Below are 21753 nucleotides of genomic sequence, written 5' to 3' on the forward strand. Positions count from 1 at the left end.
GTTGTAAAGAAAAATACATTTTGCAAAGACTACATTACACAAAAGCTTGCAAATATCATTTGGAACATTCACACTGCTGTAAAAAAAATACTATGCCTACTTTCTTACTGCTTACTATGAAATGAGCATATTACCCACAGAAACACATGAGCCACAGATAATCGGTTTGTCAACAAAGCATTGTGATACTAGTTGCATTATTACGCTGATGTTTGATTTGGTTCAGTTATCTTGAGAACTATTGTATTTCATATCTACATGCTCACTGCACCTTTAATATGGGTGGTGACAGCTAAAGATAACAGTACATGAGAACCACAGAAATGTAAAAATCAGCCAGGGAAAAGCTTATGATAGGAGGGAAAACAAAACATGTCACTGATTTAAAACTCCAGCTGTGTAGCATTAACAGTAAACAATTTGTAAGAGACGGTCTGTTTTTGATAATGTTTCAATTCCGTTCTACTGTTGCTTCACATGCCTTTTCCTTTGCCCTAGTTCTGCGTTAAAGAAACAAAACAAGACTAGAAGAAAAAAAACAGCTTCTTTGACTGTGGAAACACATAGTCTAGTGTCTGGTTTATAACGTGTGTAATGTGTTTGTAGTTCTACATTTTACATTGATGTCACTTATTAACAAACCATAGTGAGAAAAACTGGGATTATATCATACACACACATAATGCTGAAAACTATACCGCACAGAGTGAAGGTTTGTCAGTTTCTGAGAGCAGTGTTGTGGGAACATGTAGGAGTATAGCATTCAAAAGCTGGCATAACTCACACACACTTCTCTCCTTTTTCCTAGAAGAAACCTTTCAACATGAGTCTATTAGTAACTAATTATGGGGCGGCTGTGGCTCAGTTGGAAAGGCAGTCATCCACGGACTACAGGGTCTGTGCTTCAATTCCTGGTCCCTCCTGGCTACATGTCAAAGTGTCCTTGGGGAAGAAACTAAACCCCAAGTTGCTTCCAGTGGCCACATCTAAATACCAGTATTATTCATTCTAGCAACTTCTCAATTAAGTAAACTGTTAAAAAGATCGACACACAACTTAAAAATTTTGCTTCGAACTTACACATAAGATTAATAAAATGGCTGTTAGAACTGTCCTAGCTTCAGTTCTACAAATGAACAAAATAATACACATGTTTTTGAGAAGACTAGCACTTAAACTGTAGGTAGTGTGAGTTTGGCTGTTAGTCAGCTTCAAATGGGCTTTAGATGTTGGCAAAGAGCAAACATCTTCTGTACACATTTACTCTGTCACACTGAATGACTAATGAACCTCCCTCCTCCATAAATAAACAATTAAAACAAATAAGCAGAAGGAAAACTTACAGCTCAGAAGATCTTACAATCCACTTATGATTTGCTCCAAATGACTGCACAGAAAGTCCTATAGATGTGAATACATGTGATTTTGTTTGCTTAGACAAACTGATTTTAAATGATTTCATATTCTGTAACATTAAGGCCCAATGCTTGCATATACCAAGCATTTCAGAATTTCTCAAAAACATGTGCATCAAGTCTGACAAGGCCTAAAAATACTCTTGAGTTGAGAGTTACTTGTGAAGCTTCCTATGCAACTTCAGGCTCATACTTACTGCGGTGGAATGTTTTCTTTGAGAGTGAGTGACATCACTATATATTAAAGTGAGCCAATTAAATTAAAGAAGTCTAGTATTTAAATTAAGGAGGGTTTTTTTTTTTTTGTCCTTTCGGCTTATCCAGTGGGTTCAGGGTCGCCACCGCGGATCATTGTCCGCATGTTGATTTGGGAACAGTTTTTACGCCGGATGCTCTTCCTGACGCAGCCCTCCCCAATTTCTACCGGGCTTGAACCGGCACTGCACAGCTGGGGAGGGGAATGGGTTGTTAGGGTTAGGGCCAGGGATCGAACCACTGACCCTGTGATCCGTGGACCACTGCCATTACCAACTGACCCCATTTAAATCAAGGAGTGGATTTAAGACATTCAAAATAGTAGTAAAGTTATGGAAATTATAAAAGAATTAGTTATGGGTGTCTGACCTTAGCATAAGTAGCCTTGATAAGCAATTGATTCCACATTGAAGATCAGATGACATTTTAGGAACAAAATGAGGAAAACTGGGAAACCATGAGATAAAAATTAATTGCCTTGCAATACTTTTTGGTAATAATGATATTTCTTGACAAAACAAATGCAAAGCATTAATAAAACTGGTACCAAACTACCAACCAATAAGTCAAAAGAACCATTGGCATATTGTGAGGTAATATACTGTGCGTCATTATTACAAATAAAAATTACAATGATTTTCAAGATTGATTTATTTGCATAATGGTGGAGTGGTTAGTGCTGCCACCTCACAGTTGGAAAGCCACTTATTCGAATCCACTGTCCCACTGCAGCCTTTGTGTGTGTTTGCATATTCTCCCCCTGCTTGCATGGGTTTCCTCTGGGTTGTCCAGTTTCCTCCCACAGTCCAAACGCCTGTATGTTACAGTAATTGGTGACTCTAAATTAACTGTTGGTGTTAATGTAAGTCCAAAAGGTTGTCTGTCTATCTACTGTATGTCTCTCTGTGTTGGCCCTGAGATAGACCGGCAAGGGTATGTCCAGGGTATGCCGTGACTCTTGTCTAATGACAGCTGGGATACGCTCCAGCCCCCCCTTTTCACCTTATGTATCTTATTTTTTTGAGCAATTACTTGTACACATGCACTTTGCAATGAGCTCTGATTGTTTTTCCAATATTTAACAGTTTATTCTTTAATGCACAGAAATCTGTGAAAAATGTCTACCTAGAGCCCAAGGAGACTTCATTAAATTTATAATTTGGTCCAACCAGAAAAATATTTCATTTATTCTAAGGTTAAGTGTAGAGAAGCAGCATATTTTCACATTTGATGACCTGTATTAATTATCTGGCATAAAAAGTTGTTCCCAATTTTTGGCAAAAAGTATAATTTAATTGCAGCATGTGCACTTCTTTTCAATATTGACAAAACATCGACCGTTACATGTGTATTCTTGTGTGTACTCTAAAACAAGATGCTGACCAAGCCTTAATCTGTGTTTTTAAAAAAAGTGTTTTAATTTTGCATTTCATCTCTCTATCATTGCGAAATTTATACTACCCAACCCTACATACACATGCCACACCATCTACCCACACAATCAATAGAGACCATCATCAGTCAAGTGGCAGGTAGCAAAGGTGTCACATAGAGTAGACTTCGAGAAATGGTCTTTGCTCCCTATAACCGCCTTCTACAAGCAGCACAGAAGGAGAAATACAGCAATCAAAACATCACAGTCAAAATAGAGGATGTATTCATCTGAACCACCAGCAGAGGTCTTGCAGTGAAAAACATTAGGCTTTTTCCCATCCAGCATAGAGACATATACCTGCACACATGGGTTTGTGAATAGCACCACAGAGGTGGCAAGGCTGAATTTATCCTTCAGCAAGTAGACCTGATATTTAAACCAGACTCTTGACATTTATCCCGGGTGCTGCAGAAACATATTGCAGAGGGCTGACAGCTGATTAGACTGATGGATCACTATGAGGTGTAACCATTACTACAGTTGTGAAGCCCCTGTCGACTCACTTTACTCTGGCCTCATCTCTCACACTCTCACACACTTTCTAACTGAAACTGAAAGCAGGCTGCACTGAGCCGATATGCTGTATGAGGGTAAGATTGATTTTACTCCACATAGTCCTTAAAGCTAATCTGTAGAGTTTTTAACTAGTGGCACCATAAAGTGAGGTTTTGATGAGTAGTTTCCTATATTTTTTTTACTATGAATTCTCGCTCCATGTGCACAATGACGTACATACATGTGCAAGTACATGGTTAAAGAGGCACAAATTCCTGTGAAGAGTACGCTGACATTTGCAACACAAGTGGCAGTACAGTACAAAAGGAGCCTTAGAATTATAAAACATTAAAGTGTGGAGTAAGATTATCTACAATACCTGACTGTGCTATTCTCTGCAACTATCTGTGAATCACTTGACACTGAACAGAACTCCGGGAAGCATAAATTTAGATCAAGGAATGCACATTTAGCTGTTCATTTAAAAAAGGGGAGGCAAAAACGTTTGTGTGTTTTCTGTGACTTAGCCTATACTAAGGCACATTTCTCTTATGGTAACTCCAGTGATGCCATTAAACTTGTAAGAAACACAAATGCACAATATAATTCACAGCATGTATACAATATTCAAAGAGAGAGTTGGCACATGGTTCAAATATTTGTTCAAGCAGCGATGGCCAGATCCAAGGATGGAGCGTGGGAGAAAACTCAACAACAGAAGAGTCACTACCCACAGCTCAGCAGGGCATTAACCAATCACAGCAACTGTCTATGGAGTGTACATTCATGTCACTGTACATTCATGTCAAGATGTAGCCTAATTAAAAAAAAAATTTTCAAGTATTTAAACATCTTACGTCTTAGTAACATCTTAAGCCTATCTATTGATACTTATATACATCAGTAATGAGCTGTTTAACCTTAACCGACTTTGAAAACCAAACCGAAAAAGAAAATAAATTAAAATGTGTATTATTTTACAGAATTTACAGATCACTCAAGCTATGATGAACCCATTATTAACCTGCAGCACACAGAGATAAAAAAGTGGTTGTATACACAATTTCAGATCGATATTTGTTAGGATATTGAAGCCTTCATACAGTTTTGAAATAACATAAAGACTTAATGAAAATAAAAATGAATGGTTTGTAAACGAGCCAGCACTGGAGACAGACTAAAGAGAAGATATAACACTGATTCCCAAAAAAACAAAATGCAATGAAAATCTCATCAACCCATATTTTATTCACAATAGAACATAAACAACATATTAGATTAGGAATTTTACCATTTAATGGAAAATATTAGCTCATTTTGAATTTGATGATCTCCAAAAAGTTGAAGGAGGGGCAACAAGAGGTTGGAAAAGTAATTTCCGCAAATCAAAAACAAATGGAGGAGCATTTGACAACTAATTAGGTTAATTGGCATCAGGTCAGTAACATGACTGGGTATAAAATGAGCATTTCAGAGAGGCAGAGCTTCTTGAATGTAAAGTTGGGCAGAGGTTCACCAATCTGTGACAAAAAATTGTGGAACAATTTCAGAAAAATGTTACTCAACGTAGAATTGCGAAAACTTTGAAGATGCCACAATCTACAGTATATAATATCATCAAAAGATCAGGAGAAATCTTTGCCCAAGGGACAAGGCTGAAGGTCGAAACTGGATCCGTGGGATCTACAATAAAAACAGGAATAATTCTCTACTGGACATCACTGCATGGGCTCTTCCAGAAATCACTGTCTGTGAACATAGTTCGCTGTACAATCCACAAATATCAGTTAAAGCTCCATCATGCAAAGAAAAAGCCATATGTCGCCACCTTGTTCTCTGGCCCAAATGTCATTTAAAACTTTCTGAGGCAAAATGGAAAACTTTTCTGTGGTCAGATGAATTAAAACTTGAAATTCTTTAAGGAAACTATAGACACTGAATCTGGAATCTTGATTCTACTGCATCCATCACAACAGCATGGCTTAGCAGGAGAAGAGTCAGACCAATAGAAAACATTTGGTGCATCATAAAAAGAAAACTCTGGCAAGAAAGGCTCAGGACTGTTGAGCACCTAAAATCCTGCATCAGACAAGAATGAGCATAAATGGGCAATTTTATGAACATAAAAAACTCCAGCAAACGGTCTTCTCACTTCCCAGATGTTTACAGACAGTTGTTGAAGAGGGGATGCTACATAATGGTAAACATCACCCTGTTCCAACTTTTTTGAAATGTGTTGCTACCTACAAATTCAAAAAGGCTAATATTTTCCATGAAATTATACATTCTTTATGTTCTATTGTGAGTAAAATATGGGTTGATGAGATTTGAAAATCACTGCATTATGTTTTTATTTACGTATTACATATCTTTCCAACTTTTTGGGAATTGGGGTTGTAAACATAAGTCTATAATCTGATTAAAACATTTGAGATAAATGATGATCATACCGAAATACTACACAGCTAGCCACAATATTCAAAATTAACACTCACAATTTGGTTCTTGCGAATAAGAAAAAGGATCTCACCTAAAAAGCCAAAGACATGTGTTCTGTCACTGAGGTCAAGAGATGCACAGAAATTGCTGGAAGATTAAAAACTTGAGTAGTCACAGAGAGAAGCAATGTCTTCCTGATAGTACACTTTCTGTTTGCCTGGGAGAAACAACTGTGGGGCATGTAAAGCTCTGGGAGAATGGTTCAGCTGAGACTATTGCCAGAGCCATAGAAACAGGAGGCTACAGTAATAATACATGCTGATAAATTGAAAAGTTGGTAACAACCAGTACATCACATTATCCAATCCTCTGGAAGACAATGCAAAAAATCTGCTGCAATATTTTACTGAACTGCAAACAGAGGTTTGGTTTCTCCTTCTGCCTTGCAGTTGAAGAAAAAAAGATGACTAACTATTTCAGGAAACAGTATAATACTCAAAAGCCCTCTGTGGACATTGTGACATGGTGCTCCAAGAGCTCCCAGCTGTAGAAGCTGTGACTAGAGTGACAGCTTCCAAATGCTGCCTAATCATCACAGACCATCTGAAAGACAACTGGACTGAGGTACTGTAGACAGACTAGAGAAACAGACAGGAGGAAAAAGATTGGGGTAGAAGGTGTATGCGTTCTTGTAGCATGATATCGCAGCTAACATTTTAAAGCTTAAGAGAGATCACCAGCATCACCAAGATCACAGAACAAGCATGATGTATCCATAGTACAAAGATTTTCTTACCAAAAAAAGTGTGCTGATAAGCTCTTGATTTGTTTTTACAGACTCTCATCGTGTGCATTTCAATAACAATCTGTTGCATTCTACATACTCAAAATCATTCTCTGTCCGATGGTTCTGAGTTTAAACTTCAGGCCATGTCCAGTTCCTTCACTTAACAGGGTCTAAAAACATCTTTCACAAGCCATCAGTCATTTTGTTACATCCAACATTAAAAGAAAGCAGAGAAGCTCCAGGAAAACACATCCTGTCACACACATGGCTCGCAATCAAATGCTGCAAAAAAGGTCCTCACTTTTGTCTCTCTGATTCAACGTCCCTCTGTGGATACCAACTATATGGAGAAACATAAATGGCCTAATGTGTGGGATAATAGTTGGCCCCTTAAAAGCAATGGATCGCAGATTCAACCTGGGACAAAATCAGCAAAGAACGGGTCATTGCAGATTACTGCAAGGATTATTCAAATTCAACAGCTTTCTCAGCATTACAGTAAATTAAAGACCCAACACATGTAAGAGGCTTTAGGACCAAAGAATTACTCGAGGCTACGTGTTCCCCCAAAAAACACAGGTAGCTATCTAATGTAGTAACTCTATATAATGAATATTTTCTATTTCACCAGTTTTTACATACAGTACATATGAATCAATTTTTCTAAGTTGTGTGCTCACCAACATTACAAACAAAATCATATTACACTTAATCACCTTTATATGTATTTTAACTGGGACCACTGCAACTAAAAAGAAGCCATGTTTTTAGTTTTCTAAGCTGACATAAATTCTAAATCCTTCCCTTAAGATAAAAAGGAAACTATTACTACACACAATAGAACCTATTAGTGCACACACATTTATAAACAGCAAATGAATTACAAAAGAGTGAAGAAAATGATAGTAACAGACAACTTGCACAGATGTGGATTTTTACTGAGAAACCGCCTTAATCAGCACCTGGAGCAGTCAACAACATCAGACAATCTTTAACACAAGAACCATCCAAACACCACAAAGCTGGCCAGATGGCAGGAACCCCACAGCAGCCTGAAACCTACTGAGTTGACTGTCAGCACTCAGCCTCACAACACAGAGTTATATGGTGCCAAAGACTGGGGAGATGTACAGCAGATCCGGATTCACTGGTTTCCCTCTTAAATTACATCATGTACACATGCACAGACACACACAAGCACACAAGTGTGCTGCATGAGAACCGAGCACTATCAAAGTTAATGAGTCAGCAGCCGCAGCCATCAGAGTCTCCCTCTGCCAAGGGGGTGAGTAAACATGCTTTCACAGATTTGCAGTTTAAATAAGGCATTGTCCCTGATTTGCCATGTGTTAATGTTGCCATGTGTGTGGGGACGTCTTACTTCTATGTAAACATATCACTAAAAAGTGCATGCTGAAAATGATCATTAGTTTATTTGTTACTTAAGAAATAAACAAGCTGCATAGCGTGTATCCTGTCTTATACTGTGCACACTGGCTGCAGCAAATCAAAACAAAGACACTGGCTTTTCCTGTTGTCTTTATCAAATCCCTTTTAATAAATTATTTCAGGTATTACCAACCAGGACAAACATGAAGAGCATAAAGCCCCATACATGTATACATTAGGGGCTTCTAACAGAAAGAAAATACCAAAAGAAGAAATTTCGAGAGTATCACCCTCCCAATCCTCGTTTACTAGTTACTTAGATTATATCACTTAGGTATCATGAAACTTACAATTTAAAATCGTCTATATGCAGAAGTTAAAAAAGTCCATATCTGTCCCCACATTTCTATGAAGTACACAAAGCATATACTAATTAAAAAAAGGATGTTATGGCTGAACCATTCCCATTTGGGGTTTGTCTAGAGCTTTCCTTGCATTGTTGGTGCATTTTTGATGCATTTCTTGTCAAACAACATACAAGTTTTTCAGGTTTTCCTTCTTGTCTGCACAAACATAAAACAACACTTTAATGTGTCACGCCCACTGATTTAGTTACTGTGGTTTAACATTTAACTGTTTAACAGGAGCAATCTCTGAGTGTATGGATTTACATTTGTAAATATGCCAGCTACTCAGATGCAAGTTATTTCTACGCCAATGCCAATTTCTAAAAGTATAGTACATAGCAAACATTGAATCTCATCACGTTGTTGTTCTGGCTCTTGTGACTATCACAGCTTGTTTTTGACCAGGGAGCACACGATACAGTGCAGCCACTTTAACCACAAAGTCATCTGACTTAAGTCAATTTGACTGAATGTGGAAGCTAAAATTGTGATCACTTAACAGACTATTAAATATACAACTCTATCTTGTGTTTCATTTAGGTTGCTTCCCTCTTTCACACTGTGACTACTGTGACTGGATTTTCATTGTTGCATAATCAGGGCTGATACAAGGCTCTGCTTACAGATAGAAGCTTGGATTATCCCACGGAGAGAAGGAAGTGCTTTTAAATGTCTGCCATAGTTGACAGTTATGAAAGGTTCACATGGACTCCCATCACCCTAGCCCTCAAAAAGACCTCAACTCTCAGTTCTTGCTAAATTCCTGGCAAAGCTACAAGCAAATCCACACAAAGAAATAAAGAATCACAAAGAAAAACCCACAAAGACAAATGAGAAACTGTACACTCATTTCTCACATTGCCCCTTTGCAATTGGGATTTTTATTCACTTGAGCTGATGTTAGTCATGAAAATGAAAACAAAACCTCTATTCTTGAAGTCTGACATGCTAATCCATTTCAGGTCTGTGATAAAAGGCCTCAGTTTACTGAAGTCCTGAAGTGTCAGCATCTGTCTACAACTATAAAAGTTAGAAGAGATGAAGCAAACAATAAGAAAAGCACTGGTAGGAACATATGGCATGAAAAGTGATACTCACTACATATTCTCTAAATAATCTGCAATTATTAATGATTTCTCATTTTGAAATGCATGACTTTGGGGCAATATAGCAAAAAGAATATAGAATATGCTTCTCCATAATGGCTCTCAATGGATCAAATGACAACGTGTAATGTGAAAAGGTTCCCTTGTAGTGACCCTCAGTGTCACTTCACTATGAAATCTCCCCTCATGGAATAATGTTTTTCCACCTTACTGTGACAGCTGTTATAGCAAAGCAGCTTTACAAATCCACTGTCAACTACCTGCCCAGCACCAACCAACAGATAGACAAAGACAGCAATTAGCTAATGAAAGTAGTGGAGCAATTATCAACAAAAAAAAACAAAACACTGATTTCCCTCAGGGGTTGCTAAAAGCTAAAAGTGGGTAAATATTGGAATTGCATTCACCAAGTGGCCATAAACAAATTGTCAAATGAGAAAAATGCTGCTCTGTACCTGCTGAATGTTTAAACAAGCAACTATTTAAAACTTGTTTCCTTTAGTACTGCAAGTTCAAGGCAACACAAAGTACAAACAGTGTTCTTACACTGGTATACACATATTTTTTTTTGTATGTATATGAACCTTTTTTTCTAATGCAGGCCATTTACAGCACTAATTTTCACATCAATTATATCATCCTTGTCTAGGCTAAATCTTTTAATTCCTAGAAACATTATATGAATAAATTCTTCAAATATTCATCACAGGAAAAACAGCATAAAGGTTTGAGAGTAGTTTTAACACACTCATCATTATGACAAACAGAGTAAAAAAAGAGAATTTGATTATTTAAGTTGGAGTACCAATTACCACAGCTGAATATTTATCAATACGAGAGCAACCTGAAATTTCTACAGTTTAATGTACTGTGAGCCAGTTTGGGGACCTTCAAAGCAGAAAATGAGCCAACCACTAAACAGAGATCCACTAGAGACATTTTTGTCATTATTGGCCAAATTTCAATTGACACGGTTTCCTCTGTTCCGAGTTTTGAATTATGCAGCAGTGGAAGTGAACAGCCTAATGAAAGTGATGGTTGCAGAGCAGACTAGTACAATATTTATATTTTATGTTGCACTTATACTGATGAGCACTTGAAAGCAGAAAATAGGCCTCAAAGGAGACTGACAATATTATCAAATAAAACATTAATAACTGGAAAGCTACAATCAAGCTAAGGTAATCTTAAGGCCTATAGCACTATGCACAATAGCATTACCTAATACTCACTCATTAGCCTTCATATGATGGTGAAATGCAAGTATTTTGACCAAATTGTTTAAATTGCCCTATTGTCACTTGGTCACACACAGCACGAGATCCCCTCTTTCAAAATGAGTTGAAATGTGGGATTATATGCTGCAGAGATAAAATGGAAAGCACAAATCTGCCAGATGGCAAAGTCTCATCAAAACGCTATTTATGTCACAAACAAAAAAAATAAATAAACTGAACATATACCATATTTCAGGTGGCTAGAGCAGTTACTAGTAGACCCAACAGAGAAATAAACATCATGAAAAAGTCTAATGGCTCGCCTCTCTATGCAGTACGCTGCACACTGCCTATGCACCATAAGTATTTTACATGTGCTCTTTAAAAACTGCATATTATCTTCATCCCCAGAGAACCTTACTTTGGAATTATTAAGTGCAAAGACAGATACCGTTAGTCTCTCAACTCCCAGTTTCCAATGAGGTTTACAAAGAAACAGATTACTCTAAAACAAGTGTCAGTTACTGTAATGTGTCAATTGTTGTTTCGTCTTTTGTAAGACCAATGCAGCAAAATAGCTAGATGGAGTTCTGCGTTCTCTGATTTATGGCCAAGTTCAACACTTGAGACTAGGGCCACTGGCTTAAAAACCTGAATGTATTAAAGTTAATGGCTGGGAGCTATCGGCCATATCTCCTCTGGAAAATGAGCCACAGCAGACAGGAAGATACAATAAAACAGTGTCTATGGCTTCATGTTCTTTAGACAGAAACAATATGTTTAAAAAATGAAGTAAATAATAGTAAAGTTGATCTGAGAACAAAGGCACAGTATTGATCGTTAAGATTTTAAGTGTGGCATCTTAACAAGACGTAGGCAGTCTGTTTACCACCTGCAGCCCTGGCTGATTTGGAAACAAAAAATATCAAATCACAAGAGACTGACTGAGTTAAATATGCCTGTGTGTGAATTAGAGTGAAATGCATTTACTACTCATCATGATCTCACTCTCTGAAAGTCGGTACAAGTAGTGGCCAGTTAACACATAGGTCAGCAAAATTAAGAAGCACTGGATCAGACCACAGTCTAATTGCTGAGGAACACAAAAGAGACTACTCAGTTTGAGCAGAGCAGTAAGCCATGACTGTTTCAATTAACATCTGCACTGACCTTCACACAATCATAATTTGCATTAACATAAAATGATCAAAACAAGTGATAGAATTAAGACAGTCATGCTATTAACCTGCATCCCATCCTCCACCACACATCCCATCAAAAGCCAGTGAGCGCAATCTGCTCCTTGATGCTCAAACTGTGTTACCCGATGGTCAAAGCCAAGCCACACAGCCAGCATGTGAATGGACCAGATTCTTTCACAGGCTCAAAAAAGACTTGAGTCATAGAAATGAATCAACAATCCACACTGTATTTGCTAAGTCTCAGAACAAGAGCACAGATCTTTGGGTTTAAAATGTATGCACCATGTTTTTGTACATTTAAAAAATGTAATGCTTAATAATACTGAAATTATAATTACTTATAATAACTTACTGTAAAATATAAGACTTACTCTGTTGTCATGCGACTAATGGTTTTGGAGAGTTTTTATTGGCATTCTCACATAAAGCCTCAAAAAGTAAGTCCTGCTCAAGACACTGATCACATAAACCTTTCAACAAATCTGTATTTCAACAAAAGGGCCACAACCACATTAACGGTATTTGGTTTTACGCACCCCAATCATTAAAACGTTAGGTACTTCTGAGAAATATCTTCATCACTAAAGACTAACAAATTAATCTTGACTTGACCACGCTTGTTTATCAGTACATGCAGCCGGCTTTATGTCACTCACAGTTTGACTACAAACAAAATAACTAAGGGAAAACGCATGAGCCAGTTCCCATAATCAGGCTAGAAAAAATGTGTCTAAATGTGTACAAAAACAGTCAACAGAAAGCCTTGTATAGCATAATAATCTGCATGTCACCCACATAATTTGCATTGGTTTGTGTTGAATTTAAAGCAGTGTAGTCTACCCAATAAGCATGCGGTCACTGGCTGAACCTTCGACACAAATGAATGCAAGGAAATGAGCTGCCATATTGTTGGTTTCTGAAAATTGTTTCATACTGTACAGATTTGGATGCATTACAAGTAATATTTTCATTAACACTGAGAGTCTGCAACATTTTTCTCTATTTCAGCTATTCAAAATAAAGCTGTACAGGTTAAAGCAAATATGTTGTAATGTTGTACAGATGTTTTTTTGGTTTTTTTTTACTTCCTTTACTGCAGTTCAGGTCAGGCTCAGTTAAATTGGACACAAGTTTTGGTTACAGCTTGCTCACTGCAACAGTTGACTAAAAGTTTAACATGTGCCTCACATGCTTTTTTGCAGATGACCAAATAAAATCACAGGCCCTCTTTGCTAAGCAATGGTACATTAGATAATACATGGTAGCTGTAATCTGTCCTTTTCAGTTTGCCAGACAAGCTAAGCTTCCTATTGCTATTAAGTTGAGGCTGATTTCAAATGTGTGTTAGTTCCTAATACAAGTCAGCCAAACTAATAAATAATAAAGAGATTATATTAGAAAATGTGCACTACTCACAAAACGTTAGGGATATTCGACTTTCAGGTTAAAAATGCACGTAAAATGCCCTCTAACCTTTACAGGTGAACGTAATTTGACCTACTCTAAACATTTGATTGCACATGTCCAACTGTTCAATGTTTCAGTACTTACTGCATAACCTGCTGTTCTCTAACAAGGTGAATAAGCCCCAAAATCACAGCATAATTCACGAATCATGTCTGATCAATGAACTGACCACTAAATGTTCTGGTTCAATGACAATTTGTATTGACTATAAACAGTCCTCTCTCATCATCTTCTTCATATTTTGACATCATGAGACCAAGACGACACTTAACAATTGACAAGCAATTGAGACATTGACATTTTTTGTTGTGGTATACCCACCACTCTTGTAAGCTTTTGTTTCAATAAATAGTTTGAGATGAAGAAATTAACATTCCATGCTTCTACTTTAATGCCCTACTTTCATGATATAATATCAATGTAGCATTAACTTTTTACATTTTCCATAAATTTCACCCGAAAGTCAAATATCCTTAACTTTTTGTGAGTTGTATTTAGTATTTCTGGTAAATGCGGTAAATTTATGAAATAAGTAAACATTTAATGCCATATATCTCATTATCTATTTCATATTACAGTCACACTCATAATCTTTAGTTACACCTGTACAGACAAGGTTTATCTTGTATCTCCCATCCAGCATGGTGACTACAGTGAACAGCTAAGCAATTTGTAAAAGACAGTCTTGTTAATTAATCTGTAGTGTCTAAGGACACAACAACTGCGTGTGAAGGACTACATGAAAAGACTTTTTAAATTCTATTAAACATTTAATCTTATCTAAATTTCAGCAAATGGAGGAAACCAATGCTTTTTCACTGGCGAAAGTGCAGTCTGCCCACTCTGACATGGTTTTCTTTGTAACTTGTTTAATAGAGAGCATTACCATGTAATTGGACTATGCAAGAATCACAGGGAACAACTAAGAAATGTGATTCCCAAGTCTGCCTTGCACTGAGAAGCTGTGATAAAATACTGGAATATAAAATTACAGCCTTTCCGTTGGACTGCCTGGCAACCTGCCACATGAAGCTCCTCAAATTCATGAGGAAGTCAAAGAAGGAGAGGGGATTCAGTCAGGATAATAAGTATCCTTAATATGCTAACTCTGTAGCCTACATATTGCAATGTCTTCACTCATAAGGGAGCATTCATGTATTTTGGAAGAGAAATCTGCAAAATATCTATAGCTGCTGGGTGAGATGAGTACATCATTAGAAGATGCAAAATAATATTTTAACTTCTGTCCTTGGATTTAAAACATTCTGCAGACAGATGATGAATCAGTGCTGACTGAATGACAGTGCCTGTGATCTCTTTTGATTAGTCGTATGCATCGGGCTACCGAAGAGAGAGAGCAAAAACTTAAAATATACCATAGTTCAAAGACTATGTATCATAGCCAACTACTATTGTGATTCATTTGGACCGTGGTCTTCAAATAGACAGAAGCACAAACTAAAAAAATATTTTAATGGACATGGAGGATAAATCACATTTTCTCCTGCCCACACAGCCACAACAAATGAGCATACTGATGATATGTTGTTCGAATAAAATCAGTGAAAGAAGACTTTAAATAAGACCTTTAATTAATTTTATATTGTATGTTGGCTTGTGTCTCAGAAATATTTTCTAACATCTTATTGACAAGTGTCTTTTCCAACTGTGAGAAGACGATCTAAATCCAAATAGTGAGGATAACTGTCAGAAAAGGAGAACACGTTATACTTTGGCTCAACTCTCCTCAGCTCAGCTTTGAACAGGGTAAATAGCTCAAAAAAAAAAAAAAAAAAACATGCCAAAAGACAGCAACCACATTTTCACTAAGCCTGTCTAGTATTTGCACAATGTTCCTGTGTAATCATTAACTTTTGAGATAGTCTTCAATGGTCCGGAAATGGGGAGTAAAGGTTCCAAATTTATGACCATGCAATATTTACTTCTGATATACAGCATGCTTTCGGAATAAGAGGACATATCAAAGAGCTTTTTTGTTATTTAACACACTGGAAATAATCAAATTACTGTTTATAATGAAGTCATTTTGATGGTATGCAAAGGGGGAGCTCTTAAAATGTATACAGCACATTTAAATATTAACCCACTCCTGATGTGTGTCTTTTGTGAAGGGATTATAATAAACTCACTTGATGAAGCACCGTGCTCCTTCAAAAGTATATCCTTCTTCCCATCCAGTGGGTAGGTCTGTGAAAGAAGGAGTGAATGGACAAAAATGTGAACACAATCAGGTGTAAAAGACAGATGTGTGTATTACAGGGCTACCTTATCAGCTGTCAGCTTAAACTGAGATTCAGAGTTGCGATTATCAGCCGGTTAAACTTTTACCATTTAAAAGAACTCACAACTTTACTGAAAGTCAATATATCGTCATTTTTCAAATAAAAATCCCAACATTTACAGGTTCCAACTTCTCAAATATAAGCGCTTGCTTTAATTTAACAATTTCTCAACAACTCTTAAATTGTTATAAGACAAATTAAGCTGTATAGCTCACAATCTTATGCACTAAAATTAACTGATGATAGTGAATAAACTTCACTATTAGTTAATTGTTTGGGCTGTAATATGCCAGGCAATAATAAAATACATTATTTTCACTTTCCATATGCTCAATGGGATTTCTTTAGTCTAAATACGTTTGACCAGCTGACAAAAGAAACAAATATACACTTTAGCATTACATAAGACAAATTACCTAGCAAAATGGGCACATCACAGAGAGGGGAGGTTTGAACTAAGGAATTGGTGATATTTTTACTTGATACTGTACTTCACAAATGAATTATCAAAACAGTTGCAGGTCAATGATCTGGGAGTAGACTTATTTGATTAATTGTGTCAGTGGATTAATTCGTCATGAAAGCAATGATACTTGCAGTCCTAATGAGGTGCAGCACCCACTCCATTCCATTAGTCAGAAGGCTCTGCAGAGACTCCAGGTTATGTGAAAAGGCTGCTACTGTATAGCCACTGACATAATGCACTGCAAACACCTAATTGCACCTTCAACAGCAGCTTTAGGAGCGTTTGTTGAATGGGGGGTGGACCAAGCTAAGTTTCTAGATTTATAGCCAACCTATTCTTAGCAGCTGTTGCTGTTTACCTGTCAGACTGGAGGTGGATGCATAGCGGGCTCTGGCTCTGTTAACTGCTCAACGAAACATCAAGTTATACCGCACCGCCCCGTACTGTATGGTAAACAGCAGCCGGACTGAAGTAAATTGACCTGCTCCTATCTATGAAGTCGTCGTTATGCAAGTTCGCCAGGCTTCAACTCTTCTACTTCCTGACTGCCGAAACAACCTGAAGATTTTCACGACGACAGAAAAGTGGGCACGAGCCGGGCAGAGGTGGGCACGAGAGGGCTCACAAGCGCCAAAGCCCACTCACGCGTTAATAAACGCAGCACGGGTGTCACAGTCTCGCGCTCCGCGTGTGGGGACAGAACGACAACACATGACGGCAGACATGGGAGACACTGAGGACGGCAGAGAAACTTGACATCCGTCTGGTGACACCTTACCTGGAGTTTTCCTGTGACCGGTTATTACCGCCTCGCCACTAACTGGATGCAGCCAGGTTGTACTCTTGGCTTCTTCGCTGTAGAGAGAGGGAAATGTGCTCATTATTAAGCGATTACTTTATTCTAATCAGAAACGGGAAGAGATGACTTCTGCTCTTGTCTTCGGAGAGATATTTACTTAACGAAGAAGACGCGTCCGTCCCGAGAAACCCCAAAACTCCAGGAAGAAGGGAGACACGAAATCCACTCGGGTTGTAGATCCGCCGCCATGTCTGGCTATACTGTATGACAATCGCGCGGCTCCGCTTTCTCAGGCAGCGCGTACACGGAAACCTTGGCAACGGCGTGTGGCTGAGAGGAGGGCAGAGGCCCAGGGGATGGGACAGACAGGTACGGCCAATTCATTTGTTCGGAACATAATCCTCTTAACACTAGCCAATAAACTTGTTTTTCTTTGTCACAGTTTGTATAGGCTACTTTGGGATCACCATTGTTTTGCACTGTCTGTATTATTGTTTACTTTAGCATCGCTGTGGATGCTTGTAAACAAAGGAAGCTGTCGGTGATGCCTACCACCAGTGGGGGAGAGGTGGTTAAGAGGCCAGACGCAGTAAGGGTCTGCCCCTTTTGGCCCCAGCTTGTGCCTCTCATGTATACTATTGCCTTACTTTGGAGTCACAGAGATAACCCAGGAAGAGAGAAAATACATGGCGACATTTCCTAAATGCTGACAGTCGTTCGAGAGCAAGCAAATTATAATGGTACAGTATTTGCCCTCATAGATCTTTGAGATATAATAATAACACACCGCATGAAAACTGTATTTTTCTTTCAATTTTTTGCTGTAATATGATTATAGTCATAATCTCTTTTAGCTGTCATTCAAAAAGTTTTCATTCTCAAGTTTTAAACCTAACTAGACGACAGTTTCATGTTCATTCAAAGTATTGCTTTTGTGCAGTGGGCCACACTATTTTTATCATAAAAGTTAGACAAGTCCCTGAGCTTTCAGGATTCATAATAATTTGGGACTGTTGTAGCAATACACTGTACAAAGCAGGAAACCACCCTATGACCCCAGAATGCAAAGCTCACACGATTCTCAGATTCCCTGTTCAATACATTTAAGTAATTTGATACATTTATTATTTCAACAATAACTGCCTCAAAATAAAGATGCCGTTCGTTTTAGTTTAGGTTGTGATTTAAATAAAAAGCAAAATGGTGCATTATCTTCAGTAAAATGTAGTTTAATCAAAAGAAGCAAGGACCCTCTAACTGTTAAGAAGTTGGTGTGTATGCTCTGCTTGTTGGATGTGCAGATACCCTCAGAAACCTCTCCCCTCAAACCTACAGTATCTGACATCAGTTAGCAGTGGATCTATGTCAGACCACTCACTATGTAATGTTCCAAAACCGACACTGACACCCACATCACTCTGATTGGCCAGCTGTGTGGAGGTGACAAACAAACCAGGGTCTGAACTTCTTACTCTAGTTCTGTCTTGTTATTCCTGACACAGCTATTTTAGTCACTTTTGATATCTTGTGTGCAAGACTATGAATGTCTTCTAAGAGACAGCAAATTTAAACCATTTTTATTATTTAAACAACAATGTGACTGTTCCTTCTGTATGACAGATGGTATGACAGATACACGGTGACAGACACCCAGTCACCTAAATCTAATACATCCTCTAACCTTCTAATAAATTACATCTGTAGACTTTTTGAATATCAATACCTTTAGGGAATAGGTACAATACTTTGTCCTATAGTCAATTACTATTTAATAAATTTTAGAATATATGTGAATAACAACCATTGGGGTTGGAATGGTTGGATTACAGCTTGATAACTACTTGCTGGTAAACCCCTGGGATTTTAAAGTGAAGCATTCTCTGAACGCTACAGTTTTTGCTTCTCCTTTTTATTAATAGGAAACTGAAAATCTTTTCAGTGGGCCTACTTCTTACCATTCAAAACATTTAGGAAAAAAAGTGAAACAGACAAGCACTGTTTACAATTCCTGACTAACCAAATATACGGGGCACAAAACTTGGGGTTAATAAAAACATGCGTTAAAAGTAGGGCTGATATAAAACATGTTTCTAGAGGACTCTAAGAAACTAATTTAAATTCAGTTTTCCTTAAATTGACTTTCACAGGATCCTGAGTTACAGAGTGGTGCTGTGAGAACCTTACAGCTGCCTCAGTCAATATGCAAGTTGGCACAGACTTCTATTTGTAAGGTCTGACACTATTGACATAACAGAAAGTCCAGCACAGTGGGTCATTTAATGTAATTCTTCTTCTGGCAGCAGCCGACATTTCTCCACTGCAGCCCACAGTTGCCAGGGTGAATGATATATGCTGCACTGTATTATAGCTTATCACCACAAGCACTCAAGCATCCCAATACCATTTAGTGAAAGTGGGAATCTAAATGTGACAAAGTATGTTTTTCTTTCTGCAAAAGGTAGAGCTACTACAGGACGTGCATATGTTGCAGAGTGTAAGTCCATTTCTACAGCATCTATTCAAGTAATACAAATTGGAGCACAAACTTAACATATCAAGAGTCACTGTGTCTTTGAACCCTGCAGATTTGTTACAGCTGTTAATTAATTTTGTCAGGAATTGATTTCTCGGAGATCAAGTAAATGTCACATTATAACCAGGCACTGATTATATTGTTGTGCAAATATAAAACTGACTGAAATGAAAATAAATATATATTTTGTTCTAAAAACAAGAGTCTAAATTCAAGGTGCTGGGGAGAGTCATTACTAAATACATACAGCATTGTGTCTGTCTGTTTAACATTGTGCCACACATTCTTACATAATTGTTCCATGCTCGACAAGCCAAGGGTTCTATGATCAGCGACGCAGGCTAGACTTGAAGCATCGAAATGTAATTAATGGTTGCACATTATCAAGCAGCTGTTGAGGGGCTTTGTTCTGGTGCCAGCTCAGCGGTAGTCCTGTGCCGGTTTGTACTAGGTAATAGGTAAGACTGTCCTTTTTAGAGTAGAGCCACTCACCGTCTCTGCAAAAGTCTCATTTGTTGGCATCAAAAGCTGATAGACCTATGTTTCAGCCTGAACACTGCACTTTGACATTAGTAAATGTGGGAAATTTGATTACATTGCTACCTAAATACTACGGAGGGAAACTTATTCTAGTATTATGTAAATAAATAAAAACAACTGTGCCTGGCACAGTCAGGCAGCATAACATTCAATCCATATGGGAATTGTAGCTGGGAAAAATTACTTACAAGATATAATAACTCGCTATGGTACAGTACGGTCTCATCCTTTACACATGTCTTAATGATGTGAATATGATGTCATCTGTCCTTGTTTTAACACACAGAATCATTTGATGCGCATGCTCAACCCACAAACCAGCACAGCTATTAGGGCCAGTCAAGTTAGCAGATAAGGGTAATAGGTGTACTGAAAAGAGGTGTAATTCTTACGAATCACCTCTGATGACTAAACTCTGTTCCCTGAATCACTGTTAGTCACAGCCTGACAAATAACCCAACCCACAAATGGCTCGCTGTTCACCACAGTGATGACCTCACTGAATCTAAAGTTGTTTTTGGTTCAGTCCAAAGGTTTTCTTTCCAACTTTTATGAGGTTTCCACTAGTGATATGTCGTTAAGACTGAATGAGTGGGTACTATTTTGTAATTAAAGGATGCTGTAAGTGGCCTGAGTCAGTTGTAACTGTAGGGATTGGGACAGGAAATGCACTCCAGCTGTCATTTTCAAGCAGTTATTTTTCCCTGACCTATTAGATTTTGTTTTGTTTTGCAATGTAAAGGAAAAACAAAGCTGGACATTTATGCTTACGTAATGACAGTGCTGACTTCTACTGTCTGCAGAGCCCCAGACTGAGGTTAGAGGACTGCTAGCTATACTGGAAGACCAACTTCAGACAGAAAGAAGTGTGCTTCTGCATTCAAGATGAATGTGCTTGGTAAATATCAAAACATAATGATCCTCATCCTACCTCCATTTTCCTAAGTATTATTTAGTATTATTGATTTGGACAAGAACCTCAGTGTGCACATAGTAAACACGCCTCCCTCCTGCTCTTTTTTTTTCATAAACTGCTTTAATAATTGCTATCTGTACTTAGTCAGCAAAATATAAAGGGTACTGTAAATGGAAACGACTTCAATTCAACTACACATAACACAAGTGGGTTCCCTATTGATTGCAGCTGGCATCATTACTTGAAAGATCCCGCTGTGGCGTTGTAAAGTAACTGAGTAGGTTATTCATTAAGATGAAGGACTACTCAACATTGATCTAGGTCTTAGGCTCCACTTTTGTATAATGCATAAATAACCTGACAGGAGTGTGAATCCCAAATACTCATTAAAGCTGGCTGCATGTGCTGACATAACAAGTCCTGGCGTGCATCATCTCCTGATTTCATCTTCATGAGTGCAAGCGTGTTCCTTCACCCCACAGAGTCTTTATGGCTAAGTAGCAGATTATAGATCAATTCTTAAGGAACCACTTCAGGCAAAGTGCTGATGTAATGTGAAAGTGCTGTTTGAACAGCAATATT

At 37.9% G+C, this 21753-nt stretch overlaps 1 protein-coding gene and 1 long non-coding RNA gene across 29 annotated transcripts in view; one reads left to right on the forward strand and one right to left on the reverse strand.

Moving 5' to 3' along the window:
• LOC137125817 (pleckstrin homology domain-containing family A member 5-like) overlaps positions 1–17480 on the reverse strand; it is a 69997-nt gene extending 52517 nt beyond the window's left edge. For 26 of the 28 annotated variants that reach the window (XR_010914214.1, XR_010914215.1, XM_067501919.1 and 23 more), the window contains exons 1-3: positions 17340–17480; positions 17162–17238; positions 15765–15822 (exon numbers count right to left, since the gene is read on the reverse strand). Coding sequence is in view for 26 of the 28 variants with exons in the window: in XM_067501919.1 (XP_067358020.1) it covers positions 15765–15822; positions 17162–17238; positions 17340–17431 (227 nt within the window). In the remaining 2 variants the exon portion in view is untranslated. Of the gene's footprint in view, positions 1–5; positions 5284–5432; positions 9643–15764; positions 15823–17161; positions 17239–17339 lie in introns of those variants that run through there. The other 2 variants (XM_067501916.1, XM_067501913.1) reach the window with 2 other exon arrangements.
• LOC137125820 (uncharacterized) lies at positions 17415–19916 on the forward strand. The gene is made up of 2 exons (XR_010914216.1): positions 17415–17551; positions 17687–19916. It is a non-coding gene; the product is annotated as an uncharacterized lncRNA (long non-coding RNA).
• The last annotated feature ends 1837 nt before the right edge of the window (positions 19917–21753 follow it).

This window comes from Channa argus, chromosome 4, assembly GCF_033026475.1.
Source record: "Channa argus isolate prfri chromosome 4, Channa argus male v1.0, whole genome shotgun sequence".
In the NCBI taxonomy this organism is placed as follows: domain Eukaryota; kingdom Metazoa; phylum Chordata; class Actinopteri; order Anabantiformes; family Channidae; genus Channa; species Channa argus.